The 25507-nt window shown below is 37.2% G+C and overlaps 1 protein-coding gene across 4 annotated transcripts in view; it reads left to right on the top strand.

The window, feature by feature from the left end:
• The window catches only part of arhgef7a (Rho guanine nucleotide exchange factor (GEF) 7a), a 32738-nt gene extending 7484 nt beyond the window's left edge, over window positions 1-25254 (top strand). The window contains exons 3-22 of one of the 4 annotated variants that reach the window (XM_044130730.1): window positions 6512-6596; window positions 6751-6884; window positions 7081-7282; window positions 10338-10426; window positions 10877-10971; window positions 11055-11150; window positions 11410-11532; window positions 12960-13098; window positions 13174-13233; window positions 13333-13479; window positions 15411-15497; window positions 16298-16376; window positions 16456-16595; window positions 17068-17289; window positions 17400-17493; window positions 17649-17738; window positions 18621-18806; window positions 22533-22632; window positions 23183-23237; window positions 24408-25254. In XM_044130730.1, coding sequence (XP_043986665.1) covers window positions 6512-6596; window positions 6751-6884; window positions 7081-7282; window positions 10338-10426; window positions 10877-10971; window positions 11055-11150; window positions 11410-11532; window positions 12960-13098; window positions 13174-13233; window positions 13333-13479; window positions 15411-15497; window positions 16298-16376; window positions 16456-16595; window positions 17068-17289; window positions 17400-17493; window positions 17649-17738; window positions 18621-18806; window positions 22533-22632; window positions 23183-23237; window positions 24408-24530 — 2346 coding nt within the window. In that variant the 3' untranslated portion in view covers window positions 24531-25254. Of the gene's footprint in view, window positions 1-6511; window positions 6597-6750; window positions 6906-7080; window positions 7283-10337; window positions 10427-10876; window positions 10972-11054; window positions 11151-11409; window positions 11533-12959; window positions 13099-13173; window positions 13234-13332; window positions 13480-15410; window positions 15498-16297; window positions 16377-16455; window positions 16596-17067; window positions 17290-17399; window positions 17494-17648; window positions 17739-18620; window positions 22442-22532; window positions 22633-23182; window positions 23238-24407 lie in introns of those variants that run through there. The other 3 variants (XM_044130728.1, XM_044130727.1, XM_044130729.1) reach the window with 3 other exon arrangements.
• Window positions 25255-25507: the final 253 nt, after the last annotated feature.

Genomic DNA, 25507 nt, shown 5'->3' with positions numbered 1-25507 from the left:
TGAGATAGCTTTTACCTCCCCGTACAAGTGGCGGTTCTAACAGAACTGCATTTTAGTTGAATACAGGATTTAAACGAGGTCTGTTTTACTTTTCTCAGCTCATATCTGGAAGCGTCTGGGTGATGTTGACGCCTTTTGAATTAATGCAAGGGGCCGGTGCTTGGCTTTATTGTCACCAGCAGTTCACTCTGGCCATTGTTGATCATCTTCCATCCTACAGCTATGAACAAAGACTATATATATATATATATATATATATATATATATATATATATAAAAAAAAATTCCCTTCTCACCCACCGCGGGTGGTGATTCTTCTTCCTCTTAGCTCGGGTCCTCTACCAGAGGCCTGGGAGCTTGAGGGTTCTGCGCAGTATCTTGGCTGTGCCTAGGACTGCACATTTCTGGACTGAGATGTCTGATGTTGTTCCTGGGATCTGTTGTAGCCACTGTTCCAGTTTGGGGGTGACTGCCCCGAGGGTCCCGATGACCACAGGCACCACTGTGGTCTTCACCTTCCAGGCCCTCTCCAGTTATTCCAATTTATTCCAACAAACTTGGATCTGTTGGAATATATATATATATATATATATATATATATATATATATATATATATATATATATATATATATATATATATATATTTTTTTTACTGGGCTTTTTCTAACTTAGTTATACTCCCTATATTATTTCAAAGTGTTGCAGATCCTAATAGAAATGTATTGGGTTTCTGTATAGAAATACAATGGGAATGCTACCACAGCCTAAAGCAAATTAAGGACAGAGTGTTGTTGATCTCTGTGTATTGGCCAGTGCATAGATGGGTCATTGAACCAGTCTGACAATGCAGCTCAGTGTTCCTCAGCGTTGCCTCTCCCAGCAGAGCCTCTGGCCACTGAGCCAGAAGAGCAGCACAGAGCACTGTCACACTGAGTTTGTGAAACATGCAAATTAAAAGTTGGACAACACAGAATGCAAGAGAGGCAAAGACAGTGCGTGATTATTTTATTGGTAAAGGTCTGCGTTTGTTCTGGCGTGCTGCAGAGCCAGGTCTTCACAAGCACTGTTGAGAAATAATCTGCAGATTTTTGCCAATGTGATTCCATATCTAATCTCCTCCCTCATAAGCATGAAAACTAACTGGCTTATCTTATACCAACGGTATCGTAGTACAGTTTCAGACTCACTCCTGTGGCTTAAAGTCTGTTGGTAGAGATGGTAGGAAAACCACAGAGTTCCCTTGGGTTGGATGTAGCGTAGAGAAATGGAGTACATCCTTTCAAATTTTGCCTAAATGTGTCCCCTTTGTGCTAGCACAGTCATTTTAGTGCTGGATTCACGATTTCCTGTTAAAACGTCTTAGTCTTTTACACTTAATGGGTTCTTGCATACAAGATTTTGATCAGATATATGTGACCTTATTTTGTGAGGTCGTTAAAGCAGGATTACAGTAATTTGTGTTTTGGCAGTCAGCTGCTCACCGTCTGTAGAGCCAAAATGAGCAGTCAGAGCTCTGCTGGTTCCGACCTCTGTTAGCTTTGGATAAGAGGAACTACAGGTACTTATAATATGTGAAAGACAAATAGAATTATGCTTTGCTTTTACAGCTCTGTTAACTCCACTAGCTTCCTGTTAGTGGAGTTAATTTACCTGTTTGTGTATGCTGCTTATGAAAATGAATGATCTCTTTTACATCTAATTTGGATACTTGGTTCAGTCTTGTGACTGACACTTGTGCAGCTGCTCATGCTGACCTATTAACCTCTTGTAGTTTTGACCATAAGAAGTTCTCTTTATTGTTCCCATGACGTATCCTGTGCTTGTGGGTAGTTACCTTCACCCATTCATCTATTGGTTGATTACTTACAAACCAATCTTTCATAAACTGTGGGAAAACACCCAGTTGTGTATCCGATTTTAACACGTGCCAAATTATTTTGAGTAAAGCATCTGTTGATATCTTTGTCTTCCAAAGTTAAATTCTCAGAACGTCATTAAGAAACTTAAAGATAAGCCAATTTATCTGTGTTTCAAAAGTCCTTTCCAAATCACAATCAAAACGACCTAAAATCAAAGAAAATCTGTCAGTTGCATTATTGGCTTTGGTGAATATCCATCCATCCATCCATTTTCTTTACACCCTTCTTCCCTAATGGGGTCGGGAGGGTCGCTGGTGCCTATCTCCAGCTGCGTCCCGGGTGAGAGGCGGGTTCACCCTGGACAGGTCGCCAGTCTGTCGCAGGACAACAGACAAACAACACACTCACACACACAATCACACCCAGGGTGTTTTTGGACTGTGGGAGGAAGCCGGAGAACCCGGAGAGAACCCACGCATGCACAGGCAGAAAGATCCCCGGCCGGGAATCGAACCCAGGACCTTCTTGCTGCAAGGCAACAGCTCTACCAACTGCGCCACTGTGCAGCCCCACCTTTGGTGAATATGTCAGCTTTATTTTAAATGATAAAAACCAAGCATTCATGTTAAAATTTTAGCTGATCACATGTTAGCTGCAACCATTTTGTAATAGAACTGATTAAACAAGATAAGTTATGATCCTTTTGGTCATTTTTAGTTTGTCCTCCTTGGAAATTGAAAATCTTGTGACATCACTGGTTACGAAGTTATTTTTAAAAAAGGAGGATTTTTCTTACCTTAGTCAAATATGAATAATTTCTCATATTTTTGTATTTTCTTTTCTAAGAAAATTGGATTTTAATATGTCCATTTTTCAGATCTTACGAATAACTGGGATTTCAAATATTGAAGAAGAGCCCCAGCCCCCAAAATGTTCATTTTAACTGAATTTATTAAAACTACTATTTTGTAATGTATGGTCTGTACATGCATCAACAAACGGGCAGAGAGAGAGAAAATACAGGTTAGAGACATATGCCATTAGTGTATTTTTGTGCAGTTTCAGTCTTGGCTCCTGACATTTGCTAAAAAGTATAATCAACACTAAAATTATTTTTATTGCAATAATTTGGCCAAAGTCAAATTTGTGTGTTCCCAGTTTGCTGTTTAATCTCAAATTAACATACTGTAATTTGAAGTATTCCTGGGTCCTGCTTTGGTGCATGAATGGGAATGATCAAAGTGTGGCCCTCAGAATGATTTTGTGTGGCCTCCTTAATGCAGTTTAAGAGTGTTACAAATTTGACTGACCAACACAAGAAGTTCATAGGTGGCAACAAGCATTTTGATTAACAAAAGGGGATTCACAATTTGTTCATGTCTACTGATCCTCAGATATTATAAGTGCAAGACACTTTTATATTTCTGATCTAACATAAAATACAGATCAGTTTTTCTACAAAAAAAATGTAATTTCTTGTATTAAATTGTTACAAGTTTAGTTTAGTTTGAACATAATATAGCATTACATTTAATTAACTTATAAAAGTTACATACTGTACAGTATGTACAGTTTTGGCCAACAGGTTAAAAGTTTGGACACCACTGATGTCATGCTTTAATTTTCTGTTGGATCTTAAAGCAAAATTAGTAATTAATTTATAAAGTTAAATCAAAATTGGTGCATCTTTGCTAATGCAGCCTTTTTCTGCTTTAATTCACAAGAAATATTGTCAACCACATTTATTTCTAAATCTTCTGGCATGATGAAAAAGCTTAGACTAATACTTATGATATTTAGCAGATTCTATTTCCCTGAAACAAAAATAAGCATATTTTTCACCACCTCTGCTATTCATATATGGTCAAATGCTCATTGAGGATTCTTTTGTTTTTAGGCACCTTGAAACTATTTCACTTTTAAGACACTGTCTTAAAATTGGGTGAAAATAGCTACTGTTTATAAATAAATGTGACCTTGGAACAGAAATGTATATTTTCTCTCCCTTACTTTCAAAACCACATGGTGTTAAGCACACATTTCTCTAACTATTAGCATGTTGAGTCAGAGTTGGGTGTTCCTCTGTTGCCTGAACCTGCTCTGAAGGAGCCGCTCTTCATCTTGATGCTGGAGAACAAGAGACAAGCCTAAGCTTGCAATCTTAGTTATTCTTATTACCTCACTAATCTTTAATACTCATCATTTGTTGTGTATTAAGAAGGAGCTGCTGTTACTTTGTAAATCAGACTAAAGGAAGGGGTAAAAAATGTCTCGCTGTGGGGACTGTTATCAGTGTAAACATGGAAATATGCATTCTCTAAACTGACAAAAAAAAGTGTATTTTCTAAATTTCTTACTAAAAGATCACTAATAAGGGCTTTTCAGGGGGAAAATGTAGTGATTGTTGTCACCATCTTATTTCTAGATGCATCTCTAAAAAAAGAGCTTGAACTGTTACTCCATCTTATTTGTATTAAAAGAGCCTCCTTTTAGAAAATGGGAACCTCTCTATCCCCAGGTTTGGCTTCACTTACTCAGATAAAGGCTAAAAGTCATTCAGCTCTTGAACAAACAAATATACAGCACTTACGAATGCTTGACACACTCTCACTAAAACACAGTCACTGATGCATCCCCCTGAGGATATCTGAGGTCAGTGAAGTGAGAGCAACTCACCACAGGACGTTGTTACAGAGGAAGAGAGAAGAGAGTTGCGCTCAACCAATCACCTCCATTCATCCTTACTGGGAGGAAAGAACAAAATCGTGATGAATGTCATGCAGATATGTATTTCTACATTCAGTACTACTGTCTTTTTTTTTCTTTTTCTTTTTGCTACACTTTTCATGTTTTAATCTAGATAAATCACACCTAAACGTGAGTTTCAGTTCTTGTCTTGGTAATATTTTTTTTTTCACAGTCTGAGGAACAAGACTCTCCTTATAATTGTCTTTTTTGTTGTTTATGCTATTTATATGAGTGCATCAAGCACGTTGTTCCTGGCCAGTTTCTGGTTTTGATCGAGTTATGACCTGCTGGTTTTAATTTTAACTAGTTTTATTTTTCATTAAAAAATAGCACAGACAAGGGTTGGGCAACCCCAGTCCTCAAGGGCTGGTGTCCTGCAATTCTTAGACGTAAAGCTCCAATTTGAGCCCATTTTATTTTCTCTAAGAAATATAAATAACAACCACACCCTTTAAACAAATGACTGAATCACCGCCTCAGCACAATCAAGTTCTCCAGAGCTAGCAATGATGTGAAGAAAAATTATGATGATGATGATGTTAATTTATTTGAGACAGACATTTCACCGACAAAACATAATAACAATAATAATAAAGACTTTCAGGTTTCTAAGTGTAAATACAATACCTTACTATCATCTTAAGCAAAAACTAAAAAAAAGAAAAGAGAAGCACCTGTTGTGAACCTTTTGTGTTCAACAAATGTGGTGGGAAGGTAATGTTTGCAGTGGAAACCCTTTCATGTTATTCACCTTTCAGCAGATTATTTAGTTGGTACACTGGGTTGGTTTAGGGCTTAGATCCTTGTTGCTGTAAATCAGACTTCTGCAGTGTTTCCATTTTCACCAGTTTCTCGTATCAAGCCTTTTTTAACACTGTACATTATACTGAAAACAACAATCACATTTTTCTGACAACATCAGGATGTGAGGATGTTTTCTTCAGTGGAGACATGAAAACTAGTCAGAGTTGATAGGATTGGATAAAGCTTAACAATAAGACAATTCAGGATGAAAACCTGCTAGAGGCAACCAAAGACTTCATCATCTTCCAGCAGGATGATGTGAAAAATTATTTTGATGTGTTAGAAAGATCGACTCGAAGTCCAGACCTAAATCCAGTTTAGAAGCTGTATAAAGACTCCTCACCAGTGGTCTCCATCCATTCAGATTGAGCTTGAGCTGTTTTGTAAAGTAGAGTCATATTTGCAAATACGACTCTACTTCATTCTCGTGGATAGAATGAACTTTCTAAAAGCTGGTAAAGAAGTACCCTATAAGAGTTATAGCCCAGGGAGGCAGAGTAAAAATCAACACCATATGAAAATATAAAATCTTTGTATAATTTTTCTTCCACTTCACAGTAATTCTCTAATTTTTTGTTGAAGTGTCACATTAAAACATAATAAAATATATTAATGTTTGAGGTTGTAACATGACAAAATGTGAGAAGAAATTGGATGAAAACTTTTGCTTTCATCCCATAAACAAGTTATGAAAATACCTATATTTTTTCTTTTTTATATTTTTTGCTAAAGTACATACTAAAGATTAAGGTAAACTTTAACGTCACTTTAAGTTTGGAACCAATTACCTGACTTGTTCTTTCAGTTTCTATTTGAAAAATGTGTTTCGATATCTGACATATTAAGTCACAGTGAATTTGAGTACCGCCATGATTGATGACATGAGCCTTTTGTGCAGACAGGAAATGCTTTTCATTTGGGTTAAAAGATGATACTGCTAAATGTGTCTCTTTATGGCTGATGCAGATTAATTCATGGGTTTGCTGAGCATGCATGTTTCCTGTTCTGTTTCTGTGAAAGGTGATGAATAAACTCCAGCTGCCCTATTTTACAAAGGCAAATTAGATTTGCTCATGTTTTGTCCTCTTATCGTCCACAGCCGTTTGAGGCCAGTGACCTTCTGCTGGGCCTGAACTTCTCCAAGGTGCTGAGCAGTCTGGTGGCCCTGAATAAAGTCACTGCAGGTTGGTTGAAATATGTGCACCGTATGTGTGTGTGTGCACGCGAGTCACATGAGGAGAGAGCAACCAGTTTTTATGAAAGAACTGCAAAGCAGTGTGTGGGGGCTGACTGCAGATACCAGCTCTGTTTTATTTATGCTCTGCCGTATTTGTCTAGATATCGGCGTGGGGAGTGACTCAGTGTGCGCCCGACACTCTTCCGCCCACCGCATCAAGTCGTTCGAGTCGCTGTCCTCTCAGGCTTCGCTGGGCCGATCCTCCAAGCTGCTGCAGAACCAGTTTCGAAGTCTGGTGAGGGTTGCACACAACGAAGCAAGTGTGTTTTAAAATTAAAATTCATAACTTAGTGTTTAATATTCAGCTTAATACAAATATTAAAAAGTTTGTCAAAACAGCTGTTTGTAACAAGTAAAATAATAAAATTTTTTTTTTTTTGATTTAAATACACATGAGCTCTGTGTTTATTTTTATTTTGGCACTTCTTCAGGACATGTCGGAAAACAGCGGACAGCAGCTGCTGGTGAAGGCTCGCTTCAACTTCCAGCAGACCAACGAGGATGAGCTCACCTTTACCAAGGGTGACATCATCAGCGTGACCCGTCAGGAGGAGGGCGGCTGGTGGGAGGGGATACTCAACGGCAAGACTGGGTGGTTTCCTAGCAACTATGTGCGTGAAATCAAAGGCTCTGGTAGGTACCACAAGATCAGACGTAAAGATATGGGTAATGATTATGTCCTGATCGGAGATTATGGGGAAGATGCAGATCCAGCTGCTTAATAGAATTAGGATGTCCTGTTATGATGATAATTGAATTATATTCTGACAGATCGCTCATATTTTGCCATGCAATGGTCAAATGCAAATGGGGGTTTAGCAGTCAGGGATCTGTAGTTGAAGGTTTCTTCTAATTTGGAGTGAAACAAAATTCACATTGGTCCAGGAGTGCAATGCTGAAACATTGTGCTGATCAATGGTAGAACAAAGTCCAGCAGAACTAGTTCAGCATTTAGTTCAAACAAATCATACAAGTGTATAGACACTTGTATGATTTTAGGAATTTAGAAATCACATTCTCAACATCTTACTGTAGTTTCTTCATCTGTTTTGAATAAAGTCCTAAAAATACTCTGATAATGATGTCATGCACAAATTAACATGTAATTTGCAAATTATAATTTTTTTTACGTGTTTGACTCTGTCATTTACTCTATGTTCAAACTACATTTGAATTTGGATTAGTTCCTAATAATGCTTTCTTCTTTAGATATTGAATATTTTTTTTCTATTTTGCATTATCGTTTTCAAGAGAGACCTGTTCTAACATTATATAAAACCATTAAAGTTACATACAAAACAACAATACAAGTGCATAATAATTTGTAAGGTAAATGATTACAAAGTTATGGTTGAGGTTAAATTACACTGATAGCATTGGTGTTCCTCTTTCATAAAATCCCAGTGTGACAGCTGCTCATAATCTGTGTCATAATCTATTCATGTTGTACTTACCTTAATGATGATCATACAGCAACATTTAAAGTGACAAGATTAAGTTAAAGCATAAATCCTGTGCTTGTCTTTGTTTATTTATTTTTTCTTCAAAACTTGGTCTTTTTTTATTCACTTCCTTCAGCAGGCTCACAGACGACAGCCTGTTTTAGTGAGGGAAGAGGCATGCGTATTAGCAATAGCAGTTGCCCATAGATTTTCTGAGTGCAAACGAGTCTCAACCGCACAACAGTCACCAAGCTCTCGCCTTCAAGAGAAAACGCTGCGATGATTTTCTGCATATGGAAGCTGAAGCTTGTGATGAGTTAATTTCTCAATAGAGCAGAGAATGAAAGTTCTCTTTTTGAAAGTGTTCATGCACAACACCAACAAAAGCAAATGAATCTATTGCCCCTGGCTCCATCATCTCCTGTGCGCGGTACGATTGCACCGAAACAGCGATGAGGAGGGTTTTCATTTAGGCCTTCCTCAAAAGTGGTCTGTAATTTGCTTATCTGCATTTGTTAGTATTCCAAACGCAATCCACACAAGGTGGATTAGATTTAATTTCCTTTTTTGATATTCCACTCATGCAGCAGTTGAGTGTGTTGTAGCGCCATGTTTGTTTGGTAAACACAGATTAGTTCATTTATGACGGGTTTTATTGTTGGGTGTGAGCGCTCGTGGTTAAAGCTAGCCTCTTGTAACTGAAGAAGCCAGGAACCATGCATATGTGGACTAGAACAAGACGTATAATTCAACCCTCACAAGGGACCATGAGTTTAGTGAGTGGAAAAAAGAAACAAAAAAAACAATTCATGTGCAAATGGATAGAATGAACTTTGCCCAGGCGCCTGTTGAGGAAGTTTCAAATAAGTCGCTGCAATCTGGAACCAACTTGGTCCCAGATAAGCAGTCGAAAAACAATGGGTGAATAGATTGACTTCAGTTTTGTCAGTCTCTTTATGATGTAAATCAGTTTTCTGTCTATGCATGCCTTTGTGAATAATGTTGTTCTGAATAAACCTCATCACATCCCTATCAGAGTTACAAACATCACAACAGCCTTTGTTGTTGTTATCCAATCTGATAGTAATGCAGCGACACATCAATTACTCATAAGCTGCTGTGGTGTGAAGCCATGTGTTACTACTGTCAGCAGATGCAGAGTAAAATGAGATGAAGACAAAAGGATTCATTGTTGATTCTCAAATCATGACATGTTTTTATTTCACTTAATTTCCAAAAAGGGACATTTTATGAATTCCTGACTTGTAATGCAGAGTGTGTTGATTATTGTCCTGCATCTTTTAATTTGCTATGGGAAGTGTGTCATATTCCAAATGAATAAGTGCGCATTGCTTATTACAAGTGTACAGAAACTTTATATGCATGGGCTACGACAGTTAAACCTTCTGTAATGTGACAAAACTGGGAACTTAAAAATACTGTTAATTTGTTTTTGTTTTTAAAAAAGCAAGAAAAATATAGTGTGGGATCTTTAATGTCTGTAGTTCAGTGATAAACTAAGCATGTTTTTGTAATTTTAAAAAAAAAAGACTTTCAATTCTGTATTTTCTTGGTTTATAAAAAAACATGTTTGTTTTAAAGAGCAAGAACAGGATATGGATCACTTTGTTTTGAAATGCTTCCTGTATTTTAATCAATCATCTCTGGTTCAAAATCTGAAATACTAATCTTTGCTCTGTTTGATTTTAAACTCGCGGTGCTGAAAATATAAAATTTAGAAAATAAGAAATTAACAAAGAGAACCTGGAAAATGAGGGTGAATTGTAATTAATAAAATTTTCCAAATTTAAAACGACATCACAGTGAAATATTTTTGTAATATTGTGCATCCTTCTTATAGCACAAAATGGGAAAATTATCAGTGAGTTTTTATTTTATTTTATGTATTATTTACATGAAGACCACTTTTGAATTAGACAAACCACATTACATAAGCTTGTGAAATCTGGTCTAAAATATTTTGCACTTATTACAGATTTTTCAAAACAGTTTGATTAATAAAGCCTTTACTCTATTTGTGAGAACAAGGGAAAATATTTTGTATTTCCCTTCAGATTTTTTAAAGTACTGCCTTGTCTGCATCGTTGGATCCATAACCATTCACAGAATGACTGCTGATTGCTGCTTGAAGATGTGAAAATATTGCAGTGAATATATTGATCAGTTTCATGCAATACCGCCATCTTCAGGTGATATAATGAATTGCTTTTACTTTCTGGAAACAGATAAACAAGTATCCCCAAAGTCTGGCACCCTGAAGAGCCCACCGAAAGGCTTCGACACTTCTGTTATCAGCAAGACGTACTATAACCTGGTAAGGATATCTTTCTTGGTCTTATTTAGAAATATTTACTGAATCCATGACGTTGAGCTTGAAGAACACTGTTCTGCTTTTCACTGATGTCTAATATAACAATCCTCTACTTAAAGAGAATATGTCTTAGATGTCAAAAACTGATTTAAAGCTGCATTATTTGTTGGATATGTAAGAAGGAATGATGGTCAGTTTGACTCTGAGAGAAATTTTCTGTATTTATTTTATTTATGCACAACCTTTGAAATTAATATTTTCTTTTACTTTTTTATTTTAATCTTTATTTTAAGCTAGTAATCAGTTAATAAATAAATAAATGTAACTTGCCTTCTGAATCCTTTAACATGTAGTCTTCACGGTAATCGTCTCAACTGCTTGCTGATCACATATAAACACAGAATATCCTCTATTTGCTAAATTTTGTTTATTCATTTTTTGCTTTTTTTGTAGGTGTTGCAGAACATTTTAGAGACAGAGACAGAGTATTCTAAGGACCTTCAAAGCCTCCTTACTAACTACCTGCGACCTCTCCAAAACATTGACAAGTACGTCTTGATTAATTTCGGTGAATCTGTGCAATGCCATCTCGACGTTCTTTGACCTGGGTTGCGTTATGTCCTCCTCTCAGGCTGAGCAGCTCCGACGTAGCTCTGATTCTGGGGAACCTGGAGGAGATCAGCACCTTCCAGCAGATGCTGGTCCAGTCACTGGAGGAGTCTACAAAGTCAGTCCCTCCCCCTTACGGCACTGAACACTTCCATGTTTAGTTGAAATAAACAGAGTGACATCTAGTGTTGTAATTCATGGGCTGCATGAACACTAGATTAAACTATAGAAGATCTTACTGTATACATTTTTGATTGTAGAATAATTTTAAAGCATTTTTTACTAGCAATTTTTCTGTGTTTCTACTGTTTTCTATTTAGTGCTAAGTGTATTTTACCTTCTAATATTTGGTCTGCATGTGATCTGCTTTTGGTTAGGCTTCCAGAGAGCCAGCAAAGGGTGGGCAGCTTTTTCCTGAACCTCATGCCTCAGATGAAAGCGCTCTATGTCGGTTACTGTTCCAACCATCCCTCTGCTGTCAATGTGCTTACTCAACATGGGTAGGTTCTCACCAATGCTGTTTTACCTGGAGATTGGTTGCAATGTTGTGTTACATGCTTTTCTGTGTTACATGCTTTCTGAAAAGACTTTTTGGCTGCTTGCTGTATTTAGTTTAACTAAAACTAAATAGAACGAGAAATTGTTTTGTTTATAATTGGATGAATCAGAACAGTTGCTTCTACTAACTGACTATAAATCAGCTCTGAGTGAATATTAGTTGTGTACTGACTTGTTGTGTCACAAGTGATCTTGGTTAGAGAAGAAGCTTTTAGCTTTATCCTGATCAATGTAGCTTTTTGAATAATGGATTCTTGTTGTTACATCATTGATCCATTCTTTGCTTAATCTCTTTTCTAGCTTATTAGACACATAAAAGATTAATCGACGGCATAAATGTCAGGAGAGTTAGGTTCTTGCTTCAAGGGAACAGTGCCACCGACTTCTATCCTGATTTGGCGAACCCGGTTTGTTTTCCTGTTCGTTATCCAGCAATAGGGCGCTTGCATACCCCAGTGGTGGTTCTGACTTCTAAGTCACAGTCAGATCCGTAAGCTGACATTTAATAATCAAAACATTCCATGCTGCAGGTTTACCACTTTTCAGTGAATAAAAATGGTCACAAAGAGTTCATATTTAAAAGCAACAAACATAGCTTAAATTGCTGAGCAGATTAATCGGGGCGATTGTGATTAATCAATTATGAAAATAATTGTCAACTAAATTAGTAATTGATTAATCGTTAACTGGAGCATACACTCGAAAAAAGCCATTTTCAGATAAAACAATATATTCAAAGCAGCAATTAAGTCAAAATTGTACAAAAAATATATGCATTTTGCATTTAAGATAAAGACATATTTGTCTGTAGATAGTTTTTTGCCAAAATTTCTCAGTTGCCGTAAGTGTAGTTTCCCCCGGTTCAGATTTACTAAAGGAATGCTATGTTATTGAATTTTAGGGAATAAAATATCTCTATTATTTAAAAAATTAATTGAATTATTTGCTTATTTGTATTTTTTTATGTGTTTCCTATATTGTATAAAAAGACTGGAAAAAATGGAAAAATATGTAGAATGTGCCAATTTTTTTTTTATCCAATTAATTAATAATCAATAGAAAAACAGCATAGTTTGAAACATTTTAATGCCATCATCTCATAGCATTTTGCGGAGTTATTTTAGCTGTTTCCTTATTCCCCCTACACTTCTCCATAAGCTGTTTTACCCAATCAACAAAACGGATATCAGCATTGACTCTGCCTCCGGTTGATCATTGTTGGCAAAATATTCTGACTCACTATAGATGTTGACTCAAACGTCTGGAAACATTTTGGCTCGGTCTTGAAAAATATTAAAGATATCAGCAGCTCTTTGACATTGAATTGGGAGTTTACAGTAAATACCTTCTGTTTCTCTTCCATCTTAAGTGAAACTCTTCGGGACTTTATGGAGGGCCACGGTGCAGTGGCTCCTGGGATCCTCACCCTGACCACTGGCCTCAGTAAACCATTCATGAGGCTCGACAAATACCCCACCTTACTCAAAGAGCTGGAGAGGCACATGGAGGTGTGTATTATGACCTGAAATGTTGTAATCTGACCTGAAATGTTTAATAACTACACATTTTCTCTGGTGTTTTAGGAGAATCATGCAGACCGACCAGATATTGTGAAGTGCATGGGGTCTTTCAGGAACCTTTCAGTAAGCTTAGTGCACCTCTCATCCTCTCTAATGTCGCATTGAACCGCAGAACGAGCTGAAGGCAGATACTAAAGCAGTTTTCTGTTCCCATCGTGCTAGGCTCAGTGCCAGGAGGTGCGAAAACGAAAGGAGCTGGAGCTGCAGATTCTCACAGAGACCATCCGGCTGTGGGAGGGAGACGACATCAAGACCTTGGGCTCGGTGATATACATGAGCCAGGTGTTGGTCCAGAGTCCTGTGTCTGAGGTGTGTACATCATCGCTCCACACTGACACGAGTCACGTGACGTCCACGGTTTATTCTGTGATGCAGAAAACATTAGGAAATAGAGATGCAAAATCAAATAAATGTTATTATGAAAGTGTTGGCTTATATAAATTCATGATGTGAATTTTAAAGCGAACCATCATTTGTCGTGTATGGATGATATACGAGACAAATTTATGCAGTGTTACTGATGGTTTTTTTTTTTCAAGACATTAAGCTGAAAAATAGATTCTTTCCAGAGTGTTGCTGTTTATTGCTGTTAAATTTTATAACTTTGGAGAACAGCTAGTGAAAACCCCAAACTCTGTTTTTCTGAAATTCACATTACACTTGACAAAAAAAAAGAACTTTTATTAACAGAAAATGTTAGTCTACTTATAAGCATCTCCATGAAGTGGACATCATATGGATTGAATACTTGGACTGGGCTCCTTTTGCATGAATTACTGCATCAATGCAGCGTGGCATGGAGGCAATTAACTTGTGCTCTTCAACACTTCTATTCAAGAATGCATTAATCTTGAATAGCTATATGTTTGCATATAGGAGTGAACAAATAGCTAATTTGGCAATGACATTTGTGGCTTGCCCTCCTTGTGGAGGCCTTCAGTAAATAGTTTCCATGATAGTGTGGGCCATTACTCAAAATTTCTGTGTTAAAATCTTTGGTGATTTTATATTTCACTTTTCTGAGAAGCGGAATAAAAAGAGCAAAAAAACAAAATGTGCCATAAGATATTATTATAGTGAATATAATTTTTCACTAAACAGGTACTGAAGTTAATTTTTTAATAGTATTAAAATGTGTTGGGTAATGCTTTTAATCTGCTAGCGAGAACATGTATTTTAAAATTGACAATTGCATATTTAGCCTTGCTAGCATAATTAAATAACTTGGTTACATAAGTTGTATAATTGATTGATGTATTTTTCACCTCCTACAAAAGTAAAATATTGTCCCGTTAGTTTTTCAGTCCTGCCTTTTTGTCCCAGTCACTGAAATGGTTTTTCTGACGCATATTTAAGTAAATGCAACATTTATATGTGCAGATGGTTATTTAGGAAAATTGGTATTTTACATGGGAGTGGAAATGAGTCTCATTTGTGGTTTTATGTATAACTGCAGTTTAAGTGATGAATATGTGGTGTGAAGGCAGCCTGGCTTTGCAGATGACAGTTGATTAATGGCTGCAATAGAAATATGGGTCAGCTGAGGCATCTAAAAATATGATTTATGGCCAACAAAATGCTTTTGTCTGATATTAAGATTGTCACCATATCTCCCATTAAACTGCAGCTCAATCAGCTGCCTCAGAGCTGAAGCACTTCAACTTGAAGAGACAAAGGAGACTTTCTGATCAACACTCAGCCTTTCATTAGGCAAACCTGAAACCGACTATTCAGTGCCACAGAGGTCAGCATTAAGGCTAGTAATTAGAAACAACCTGAAGCAGTTGTCGTCTGATAGAATCAACTCACCCCTAACTTTTTAAAAACAAGACTAAGTCTCTCCCTGAATAGTGGATTCAAGGTTTTTATTTCAAGCAGGTTCCCCCAACTATTTTAGAAAAAACACAAAGGCTGTTGTGAGGTTGTAATATTTTTTTCCGATTACTGTTTCTTGTTTGATCACTGCTGAGATAAGATCCTTGTACTAAGGGGCAAAGGCGATTAGAAAAATGGAGGGACCACTGTTGAGTTGTTTCCCATTCTGGTTATTTCTGGACAGCTGATTTGTTTCCTCCAGTCCATTCATGGTTTTTATTCAGGTAGTCCACCTTTCTTTGCATAATTGTTTGCGTAGTTGGACACACGTTAATGAAAGTCTGGTGTCTTGCTCCACTGTGAAGTTCTCATCCACCAATACTTCTCTGTTTCTCTCTATTTTTTTTTTTTTTAATTTTGATCAGGAGAAGAATGAGCGCTACCTCATGCTGTTTCCTCACGTGCTCCTCATGCTGTCTGCTAGTCCCAGGATGAGCGGTTTCATATTCCAGGTCAGAAATCCTTCGACTTCCACCTCTGAACATCCATCCGAATGCCTAAATGAAAATGTATTTAAGGCTTGAATTACAGCTTGAATTACTTAAAAATGCTTGACTTTCCTATAAGCGTTTCCAAAAGTTTAAAAAGTCCTTCAAATGCTTTATATTCAGTTTGCATAATTTTGTTATAAAGTGCAATCTGATGTTTGATTAAAAGCCTAAATGTGAAAAATCTTAATTTTTTATTTCTGTACGGAGTTAAATCAGACCAAACTTTTCTTGTTTTGGGTTAGTTGGAATTACCAACATTTTCTCTTTGCTGAATGCCAGAACACTTTTTAGATATTTTTTATAACTTTCTTTGTATATTGTGTTTCAACATACAATCCAAGATTGTTTGGGTTGTATCAATATAATGAATATTTATTATATATTTCTATAGTATGAATAATTTACTGATCTGTGTAATAGAAATAAAGGGTTACTTATAACTGATGCAACATTATTGAAATTGTTTTTTTTTTTTTTTTTTTTTTTTTGTTGAATTAGTGATTTGTTCTTGGACCAGTCAGGTGCATAGAGTGTGACTTAGAGACATAAAAAAAAAAAAAAAGGTTGTTATATTTTAGTTTACCTTTTCCCTGCTGTAGTATATAAAATGCCATCACAAGGCATTACCAACAATAATGAATTGTATCATATATAATAGTGAACTGAAAGTGTCTTTCTTAGTTAATTTAATCCTGCAACCCATAAAGGTTAAGAGCTAATATTTACTGTATTTTGTTTCTCCCATTGGTTTTTCTTTGCAGGGAAAGCTGCCTTTGACTGGCATGATCGTGACCAAACTAGAAGACTGTGAAGCCCATAAAAATGCCTTTGAGCTAAATGGTAAAACCACATGAGAAGCAGCAAAAACTTCATGAACGTGCAGAAAGTGTTTCGAACAGCGCCCTCCGTTTGCATGCAGGCACCATGTTTGACCGTCTTCAGGTGGTGTGTGCAAACCAGCAGGACCTGCAGGACTGGGTGGAGCATCTGACGAGACAGATCAAACACAGCGCCGCCACGGCCCCCAGTCACAAACCGCTCGCTGTCCCCTGTCACACGGTCAGGAGCTAATCATTACACACAGCCTATTTCCTTTCCATTTATCTGCGCCCAGTGTGGGGCCAAACATTGCGACTATGTATGTTGGTTTCACACCGACCGTGATCCTACAAATCAATATGTTGTGAATGGTTGGCTTTATATAATGTGCAATGGTCATGTGAACAGACTGCAGTGGCATTAGTAAGTGGTTTGTTTCTCTCATTAGTATGATGTCAGTAAACAAAAAACTGATTTTAAGTAATAAAAATGCATAGGTTTCGACTTTATTGGCAGAATGTGTTGAAGTCGACTGATAAAAAGCAGCGTTAGGAGTTATTATCTGCATATCAGAGGCCAACTATGATCTGCAACAACCTATATATATTGAGAAGTTAATGTGTTACAGAGTATTTAAAGTGTTTCATTGAGCAGAAAATGGGAACAAAATGGTTTTGTAACAGAGATTGGTTTTGTTTGCTTGTTTCCTCAGCTCCCATCTCATCCTCTCACCCCGTCCCGGCATGCTGAGAGCAGGGCCATGACTGTGGCTCCCACCTACCACACCCTGCCTCACCCATCCTCTCATGGGACGACCCACAGCACAATGACATGGGGCCCCCTGGAGCCACCAAACACCCCCAAACCCTGGAGCCTGAGCTGCCTGCGACCCGCGCCGCCGTTACGGCCCTCTGCTGCACTCTGCTACAAAGAGGTGAGGGACTGTTTATTCTTTTTTTTTTATTGTTTATTTACATAATTGCACTATGTGTTTTGCTGTATAATTTTGGAGAAAAAATGTATTGTTTTGCTTCTCGTTTGCAGGATCTCAGTAAAAGTCCAAAGAGTGTGAAGAAACTCCTTCCCAAACGCAAACCTGAGAGAAAACAGTCTGAAGAGGAATTTGCTCTAAGGAAGAGTATGTGTTCAATATTCAAGCACTGTTTCATTGTAGTATTAGATCTCTACTCTTAATACTAGGTTTCTTAGAGCTCTAATACTCCAAGAGTATTAACATTAGCTTTATACATGAAGGCTATCCATTTTAATTAAATTGCTTCTTCACCCTTTCAGGTACGGCCGCTCTGGAAGAAGACGCCCAGATCCTGAAAGTTATTGAGGCGTACTGCACCAGCGCCAAAACCAGGCAGACTCTGAACTCCAGTAAGACAAATGAAAATCGTATAAAGGTTCATTTAGGAAAGGAGGAGAGGCTTTTACTTGTGTGTTAGTTTAATGTTCGATGACCTTTAGAAAAACTGCCAATTTCCTTAGTATTTAAACAGCAATAGTAAAAAAAACCCAAAACAAAACATGAATTTACAAAAACTCAATGAACTTGATGGAAAAAAAATTTTGTTCCTGTTTTCTACTTAGATAATATACTGATTATCACACCTACAGTATCTGACAATTGTGGGGATTTTCATAGGTAGTTTAAGCCAGAAAGTACATTTACAAACAGCTGCATCTTGAAGCTTTCACAAATCGTTCCTGTACAAATCGTCAAACCCGTTTCTTCCTGTTCATGTCTTTGTGGAGTAATACAAGTGGCCAGGCTCTGTCTTTTATACGTAAGGCGGCTGAAAACTTCTCAACAGATATGTTTCTTGTGGCTCCTCAACCATAGCTTTGAAAATTATAATTTTTTAAACCATGATGCATTTTGATAGCGTCAACAGGTCGATGCCTTGTAGAAACATACCTGTATTTTCTACTCAGTGCCTATCTTACCGCTGGTATTCCAAACTGTTCCTTCTAACAATATCTCCTCTCTCTTTCCTTCCCGTTTCCTCCTATTGGGCATTTTTCTGATTTACCTTGAGTACCTTTTTCCATATTTGTGTGTTTTTTTTATTCATACCTTTATGATTTTTTCCACCTTCTCCTTACGCATCTGTCATTTCTTTTATGATTTACCATTTGTTGCGTATTGCGTGCACCGCCCACAACCCCTTCCTCCGACTCCCCATTTCCTCCCTCTCCACATTTTTTGCGACATCTCCCACCCTTGTCCCACCGTCACCCCGACCCCGGCCCCACCAGCATGGCAGGGCACAGACCTGATGCACAACCACGTGCTTGCCGACATGGACCAGTCCTGCGTGGACTCGCCGGGCCGCCGCAGCAGCGTGTCTCGGCCAGAGCTGAGCTCCGATCTGTCGGAGGACTCCGACTACGACTCCATCTGGACCAGCCACAGTTACAGGATGGGATCGGTGCCGCGAAAGAGTTGCATCTCCCATCAGAACTAGAGAATGTACAGCGCCGCCAGGCTGTACTATAATGTAACGTATAGTGCGCTTACCTCTTTTACCGTAGATGTATTAAAGAAATTGATTTTTTTATCTATTTATTTTTTGGGTTGATTTGGGTAATTTATTGCTTTAATTTATTTTTTTGACGGCTTGTCTGATGATGTTTTCAGCATTTTTCCTGTTGCCTTTCCCTTTTTTGTGCCTCCTCTCTTTCTGTAGATGTCATGCAGTAAGTGTTAGCTAAATAATTATTGTTAATTTATCTTGAATGTGACCACTCTCCTTGTTTAACCATAAATCTGGTGGACTCTGAGTGGAGAGGATGGGGATTTTGGTATGTAGTTTAGGGGAGGGAGATTCAGCGGCTGGGCAGGTGGGGACTTACGTTTTTTTCCTGTCTGATATTCAGATGCAATTCAAGAATGAGTGTCTTCAATTTACCATAAATCTTTTTCAGCATGTGGTTTTGGGATACGCATGCTCAAGCATAGCACAGATGCTAAACAGGCACACACACACGTGGTTAGGCACAAATGCCTCTGCTGTCTGCAGAATTAAGCAGTGTACAAATTCAGATTCTTAACATTTACATTTAGTCTTTCATGATTCCATGTTTAAACAATCTTTCAAACCTTTGGGAGGATTACAAAAAATATGAAAAGCAAACAAAAATACACTACTGTAGGAACAAGCAGACTTTGTCAACTGAATCTTTAGCCAAATATAAATATAGCAGTGACTCTGTCTTATTATCATTTCTTTCATGGTATTTTCCACCAGGGTATTCAGGGACATCCTGGACATTAAACTGGATGGTGCATTATTACGCTAAAGCCCACAGTTTAAATTGGTATCCTTAATTTCGGGATCAGTGAATTTCTTGATTATCAGTGAAACAATAAGGCCTGTTGAGATCTGGCACTAACATCAGTCCTGTACACTTTGATCTCATTTGGAAAACACAGAATAACGATCTGAATGCATGCAATCCCAGTGAGACTAAGGGTTGGTTTGCAAAGATTTTAATACGACTTGAACCTTTTTCTTCATTTTTTTCACTTTGCAATTGATGGTACAACAGCATAAATAAATACATTTGTTGACATATTATGGAGCTCTAGCATTGACAACCATAAGAGGTGGTCAAGGAGATGTTAATCTGCATTATTTTTGCAATAGGAGCGTTGAAGGATCGCCACGTCGTCTGACGTAAAATCCCTTTAAATGGGCAGCATTATGTAAAATCAACTTTTTTGAGCTTTATGTCAATTTCTAATGTTATTCCCTCATCAAAGACATGCATGGAGTGTTGCTTTGGTTCTTTTATGCATGTTTGAAGAATCTGTGAATCTTCATAGCAGCCATTTGGGGATGCCTAAGCACTTGCTCTGACAAAGCATTGCCAATTTACCCAAAGCTCCTCTTTGGAGCTGCAATCTTAGCCGAGTTTTCGCCCCACAAAGCACCACTCCTGCGTTTCCCCCACTCAGCTCCTCCAGACTAGCGGCGGCAGCCATTAGCAAACCCCTGATGGAACTGCTAATCTGCTGAGCTCATCATATGAACTACTTCTCAGTCTATGAATGATAAATTGACATAATGGAGAAACGTTGGGAAGATTGTGAGATTTTTTAAAGAGACAGAGGCCAATTTCATGGTGTCAAAGATTTTTTTTCTTATATATGTTTGATACACTTTTATAACAATTGAAGGAAACATGATTGTGCTATGAAATCACACAAGGTGTCTGGGAAATACATAATGCTGCCCCTTTAATTGCTGGGCTTTTACCATCTTAAAAAAAAAATGTATTTAAGAAACAAATTTAAGTAAAATCACGATGGTTGACTAATTTAAAGCAGCTGAACATGTTTTTTGTGTTCCTGTTTTAAAAGTTTAAATTAATTTCTCGAATACCTGTCTATTAAGGAGACAGTTCTGGCTGGACTCAAAGCATTAGGCCAACACTAGTTAAGTTTTCATTGCTTTCAAACTTCAACAGTGGCTTTCTTCTTGCCACTTTTCCGTAAAGGACAGATTTGTGAACTGCGGGACATCTCAACAAAGTTTCCCCACTGGAGCCGTGAATCTCTGCAGCTCTTTCAGATTTACAATGAATTCTTGATAAAACATTGTAAATGCAAATGTATGATTGCAAAGTGAAAAAAGGGGAAAAAGCTTAAGGGATGTGAACATTTTTGCAACACACTGCATCTCTGACCTTTAGAGAAAGTGATTTCATAAGTCTGAAATTTTGTATTTGCAGCTAAAGGTGAAGCTTGAACTGAACTTTTCTTTTGTCATTGATGGTGTAGCTGATAAATCATGTCTGTAAATGCTGTTGTTTGAGATTACCCTTATGACTTTAAGTACGACAGTAAAAACATAGCTTAAATCAGTCAGAACAACATCATCAAGTAAACTAGCAGCTATGGTGATGCCTAATCAACTCTCCCTACTGTTGCCAGCTTGTGGGGCTTCCCATTCTTTCTCACATTAGTACCTATTTTTATGAAGAAGTATTTTTCCAGTATCGTTATGAAAAGTACAACTCTACATTCTCTTACAGTGGGCAAAAAGAATGACGTATGGAAAATATATATACTTATGAGTCCATGTTGCAAGTGTTTATAAAATGATTTCTTTACAGTATGTATAATTTTGTACACATTTTAGTATTTTTTTCCACTTGTCTGTTGATTTAAAATTGTATGTCAATGTTTACAAAATAATCTCTGTTCCCCCTTTCATTTGGTTTGTATCGAAGTTTACAATTAATACTGAAATGTTTTAATTATTTTGCACAATCATGTTATGGGCAGAAGGGAGTGGAGGTGTGGACTCAATGAAATTCTGTACTTTTTAGTGTCTACCAAGACTCTGTATAATATAATCTTAAAGATAGACTTAAGTATTCAGTGTAATTGTAAAGTGAATACTCATTTGTACTGTAAATGCTCACCTTCAGTGGTTGGATGACGTTGAAGGACAAAAGAATAAAAAATAGAACAAAACAAAAGAAACAAGAGACTGCAAAAGGCGGAGTTAATCTATTTCAACTTCAGGATGCTGTTAGAGTGGACTTGGCATATAAAGAGCACATAATGTCCCCGTTTTTTGTAAATACTAGTTGTCTTGCTGCCAGAAAAAAAAAAAAAAAGATCTAAGAATATGGCTGTCCTATCATGTGCTGAACTTTGTGACAGGTGTATTCTGTGGTTTAACAAGTCAAACTCTTGGACAGACGGGGTGAAAAAAAAACGTAGTCTTTAACCAACATCGTTCTCTGTCTGCTCTAATGTTGCATTCAAGTCACACACCTGACCGTGTCCTTTTTCTTTTTCTTTTTTAAAGTAGCCTTCAGTGTATTTGTTCTACACTGCTGAAGTGTTCAAAGTCCCAAATGCTGTATTATGAGTTTTAATAAATCTATCAGTTGATAGAAGCTGTCGTTCTGTTGCTTTGTAGAGCCGATCCGATTGTGTGTCCGAAAGCTTTCGCCAACTTTTCATGCCTTTTAGTTTCCTCTGAGTCTTGTTTTTCTGTCATGACTAAAACACTAGTACTAACCTCCTGTCTGTACCTACAATAAAGTCCACACTGACTTTACTCTGAATGCATTTCACTACTACTTGTTGACTAGTTCAAGATGAGACATAGTGAAGTCCCAGAGGTCGTTTGCTTCTCTGTTTTGACCCAGGATCACGACCGGAAACAGGGCTGCATGTGATCATCCCTGGTGAGGAGAACGTTTTTCTAGACGATCCAAATCGCAACGGACAAAGTGTGCTGGAAGAGAAGTAAGAGTTACTGACGGTGGCAGTAAGAGGTTTACATGAACTTGTCTTCGGCCTGAATGCCCAATTCGTTTTCTCCATTGTGTGTGCCCCCCCCCCCCCCCCCCCCCTCAGTGTAGCTGAGTGATCTAAAATAAAACTTAAAGAATTAAAAATAAAAAAAAATAAAAAATTGTGTTTGCATGATTGAATTTATTGTGGATTTTTCTAATTCACAACAGATCAAAATTATGTACATATATAGTTATCAATCCTCTAGCATAATTCAGGCTTGATATTTGACATTTCCAAGCACAATTTGCAGAGTCATCTTAAGCTGTTGAAGAATGATATTCTATCATTCTTCAACAGTTTAGGCCAGAACTGTCCTGGAAACTCAAGATTGCCATGCTTTATCTCCTAGAAAACTAGTTAAAATGTGCTTTTGGTGTTTTTGACACGATTATAAAATCCATATAAATCGCTTCTTGCTTTTGCACAAACCTAAATTGAGCGTTCATTGTGACTTATACTGGTTTATGTAACGGCCTGTGTGAATCTGATTTCATTGAAGGAGTTTGGTGGATGTGGTTTACGCCCTGCGGGATGAGGTTCAAGAGCTGAAACAGGTGAATGTTTGCTGTTGTCTCATCATAAACTAAGAGTTAATTGTGTAGTTATTTTAATTAATTTAACCATACAGTTAAAATACTCTGCAAAACGGTTCTTACTTCCTTATACTTTACTTTAAAACAGCCACAATTACTTCTGGTCACTTGATGTAGAGTTTTTCTGTTGTCTACAGGCTTTGTGGAGGTCTTTCAAGCTTTGATGCTTATTCACTTGGATAATAACAAATGTGAAAAATGTAGAAATGGAAGACAAAAGCAAAGATGTTAGAGCTGGAAACCTATCTGCAGTGAATAAACAACGTGTCTTTGAGGGAAAAAAACCCAATATTGACTGCAGCACATGTCCTCAGAGACACATTAGCCTTTAAATTAATCGCATCAGTTTGTAGAGCAGCTCAGGACAAACGTTTTAAAACTTAAGCCATGAATAACAAACAAAAATTCTAGAAATAACGGCAGATATAATATAATTGAATAGTTGAGAATTTTGAAACTATTTTTATCTATCGCTGCAGCCTAATAGTTAATCATGGTATATGAATAAAATAAAATGGAATAGAATAGATCAGGTGAACACCCAGGTACTTATGAGAGTACTTATCTCAATGTCTGTTGTGTATCAGATTAGGATCAGTGGTTGTCTTAGAAAACGGTAAAGCCACGTTAATATTCAAAATGTATTGGCAGCGAATGCTGAGACTTTAAACTGATTGTTAGTTCATCATATTTTGCACAAGTTTTCAGTAGATAAGAGGGACATTGTTGGGTCCTAAAATCCCTTAGGTGTCACCCTGAAAGTGCTTGCATGTTGACACTGGTGTCCTCTTGACGATTAATGGGTTAAAGACCGCCTATGTAACCTGTCCTTTTGGCTGCAAGTAACAAAGTGACAAAAGTTTCCATTTAAAGCTGGCTCGATGCTATGGTGTGTTATATGTCAGCATAACTCTCCTCTAAGTGTTTAGGAGCTTTTTCATGCCTGAATAAAAGTAGGAAAACAATTCATGACTGTTCACTCAATATACAAAACTGTGTCTTAAAATGTGTCAAAATTTCTGGCTTAGTTTGATTATTTAAAACATCTTTTGCTATTTGAATGATTTTATGTGTGGAATTAAACATTTCTCATATATGTCTTTTGGAATAACTCATTATTTATCCTTGTAGGACAATAAGAAGATGAAGAGATCCCTGGAGGAGGAGCAGAGAGCACGTAGAGACTTGGAGAAAGTTGTGCGGCGAGTACTGAAGAGCATTAATGACCCAGCGTGGGATGAGACCAACCTGTGAGCTTTATTGGTTGCATCCATCTGTAGCTTTGACAAAAAAATTGACCAGCATACCTTTTGTGGACTTGATGCGAAATCTAAAATGCACACACTGGCTTAAAAAGGTAAAAACTTGTTCTGGGAATGAGACCAAGAGTAGATTTAAAAGCTGTGGGCTTTGTGTTCAAGACATTTTTTGGTGATATGTACAGAAAATTAGAGGAATGTTGACCATATTCCTCCTAATTACATTCCTTTAGGCAAAAAGCCAGTGTTAGAAAAAGAAATCATACCTCTGTAGCATTTCAACGTTCATCATGAATGTCTGTTGTTTTTTTTTAGGAAGGATCAACTGGAAAAATGAGACTTTTTTTCTGTTCCTCTTGTTTACAGTCTTAACAGGATGACCATAACGTGGTACATAAATGGTACTCCAATGGTGTTCATGGTCATGAAGGCTTTGGACAAGTTGCTACTTGAACAATACTATTTCATAATCTCTGTTATTTAAAGTTTTATTGAATAATTTTGCAGGGATCTTTTATTGGACACAGGCTACGTCTGTTTTTGTTTCAGCTTGTGGTGATTCCCCACTTTTATTCCTTCCCTTTTGTCTTTGTTGTTTGACCACTTTGCGGTACGACCTTCTAAGTGAATTGTACAGATATAAAGTTTGTACTGTGTGATGTAAATAATGCTAAAACATGAGCCTTTTTCCTTTGGGAAATAAATGTTTATTAAAAGAAGGATTTTGAATCACTTTTCAATTTGGTCCAGACTGGTGAAGTAAAGGTTCCCTGACTTTTTAGTGAGTCACTAACAAAATAATATTGATAGAATCTCGTGACTTGAAGTATGTATCATGCCTTTCAAATGTTTTTAAAGGCAATAAAAAAAGCAAATTGGTGAAAGAAGATCCTTTAATCCCATGAGACCAAAATGTAACTTTTTAGCCTACATGAAAACTACTAATTATTTTGAGTTTTTACTAAGTAATAT

This window comes from Gambusia affinis, linkage group LG11, assembly GCF_019740435.1.
Source record: "Gambusia affinis linkage group LG11, SWU_Gaff_1.0, whole genome shotgun sequence".
NCBI lineage: Eukaryota > Metazoa > Chordata > Actinopteri > Cyprinodontiformes > Poeciliidae > Gambusia > Gambusia affinis.
This window is presented reverse-complemented; position numbering and strand designations above follow the sequence as displayed.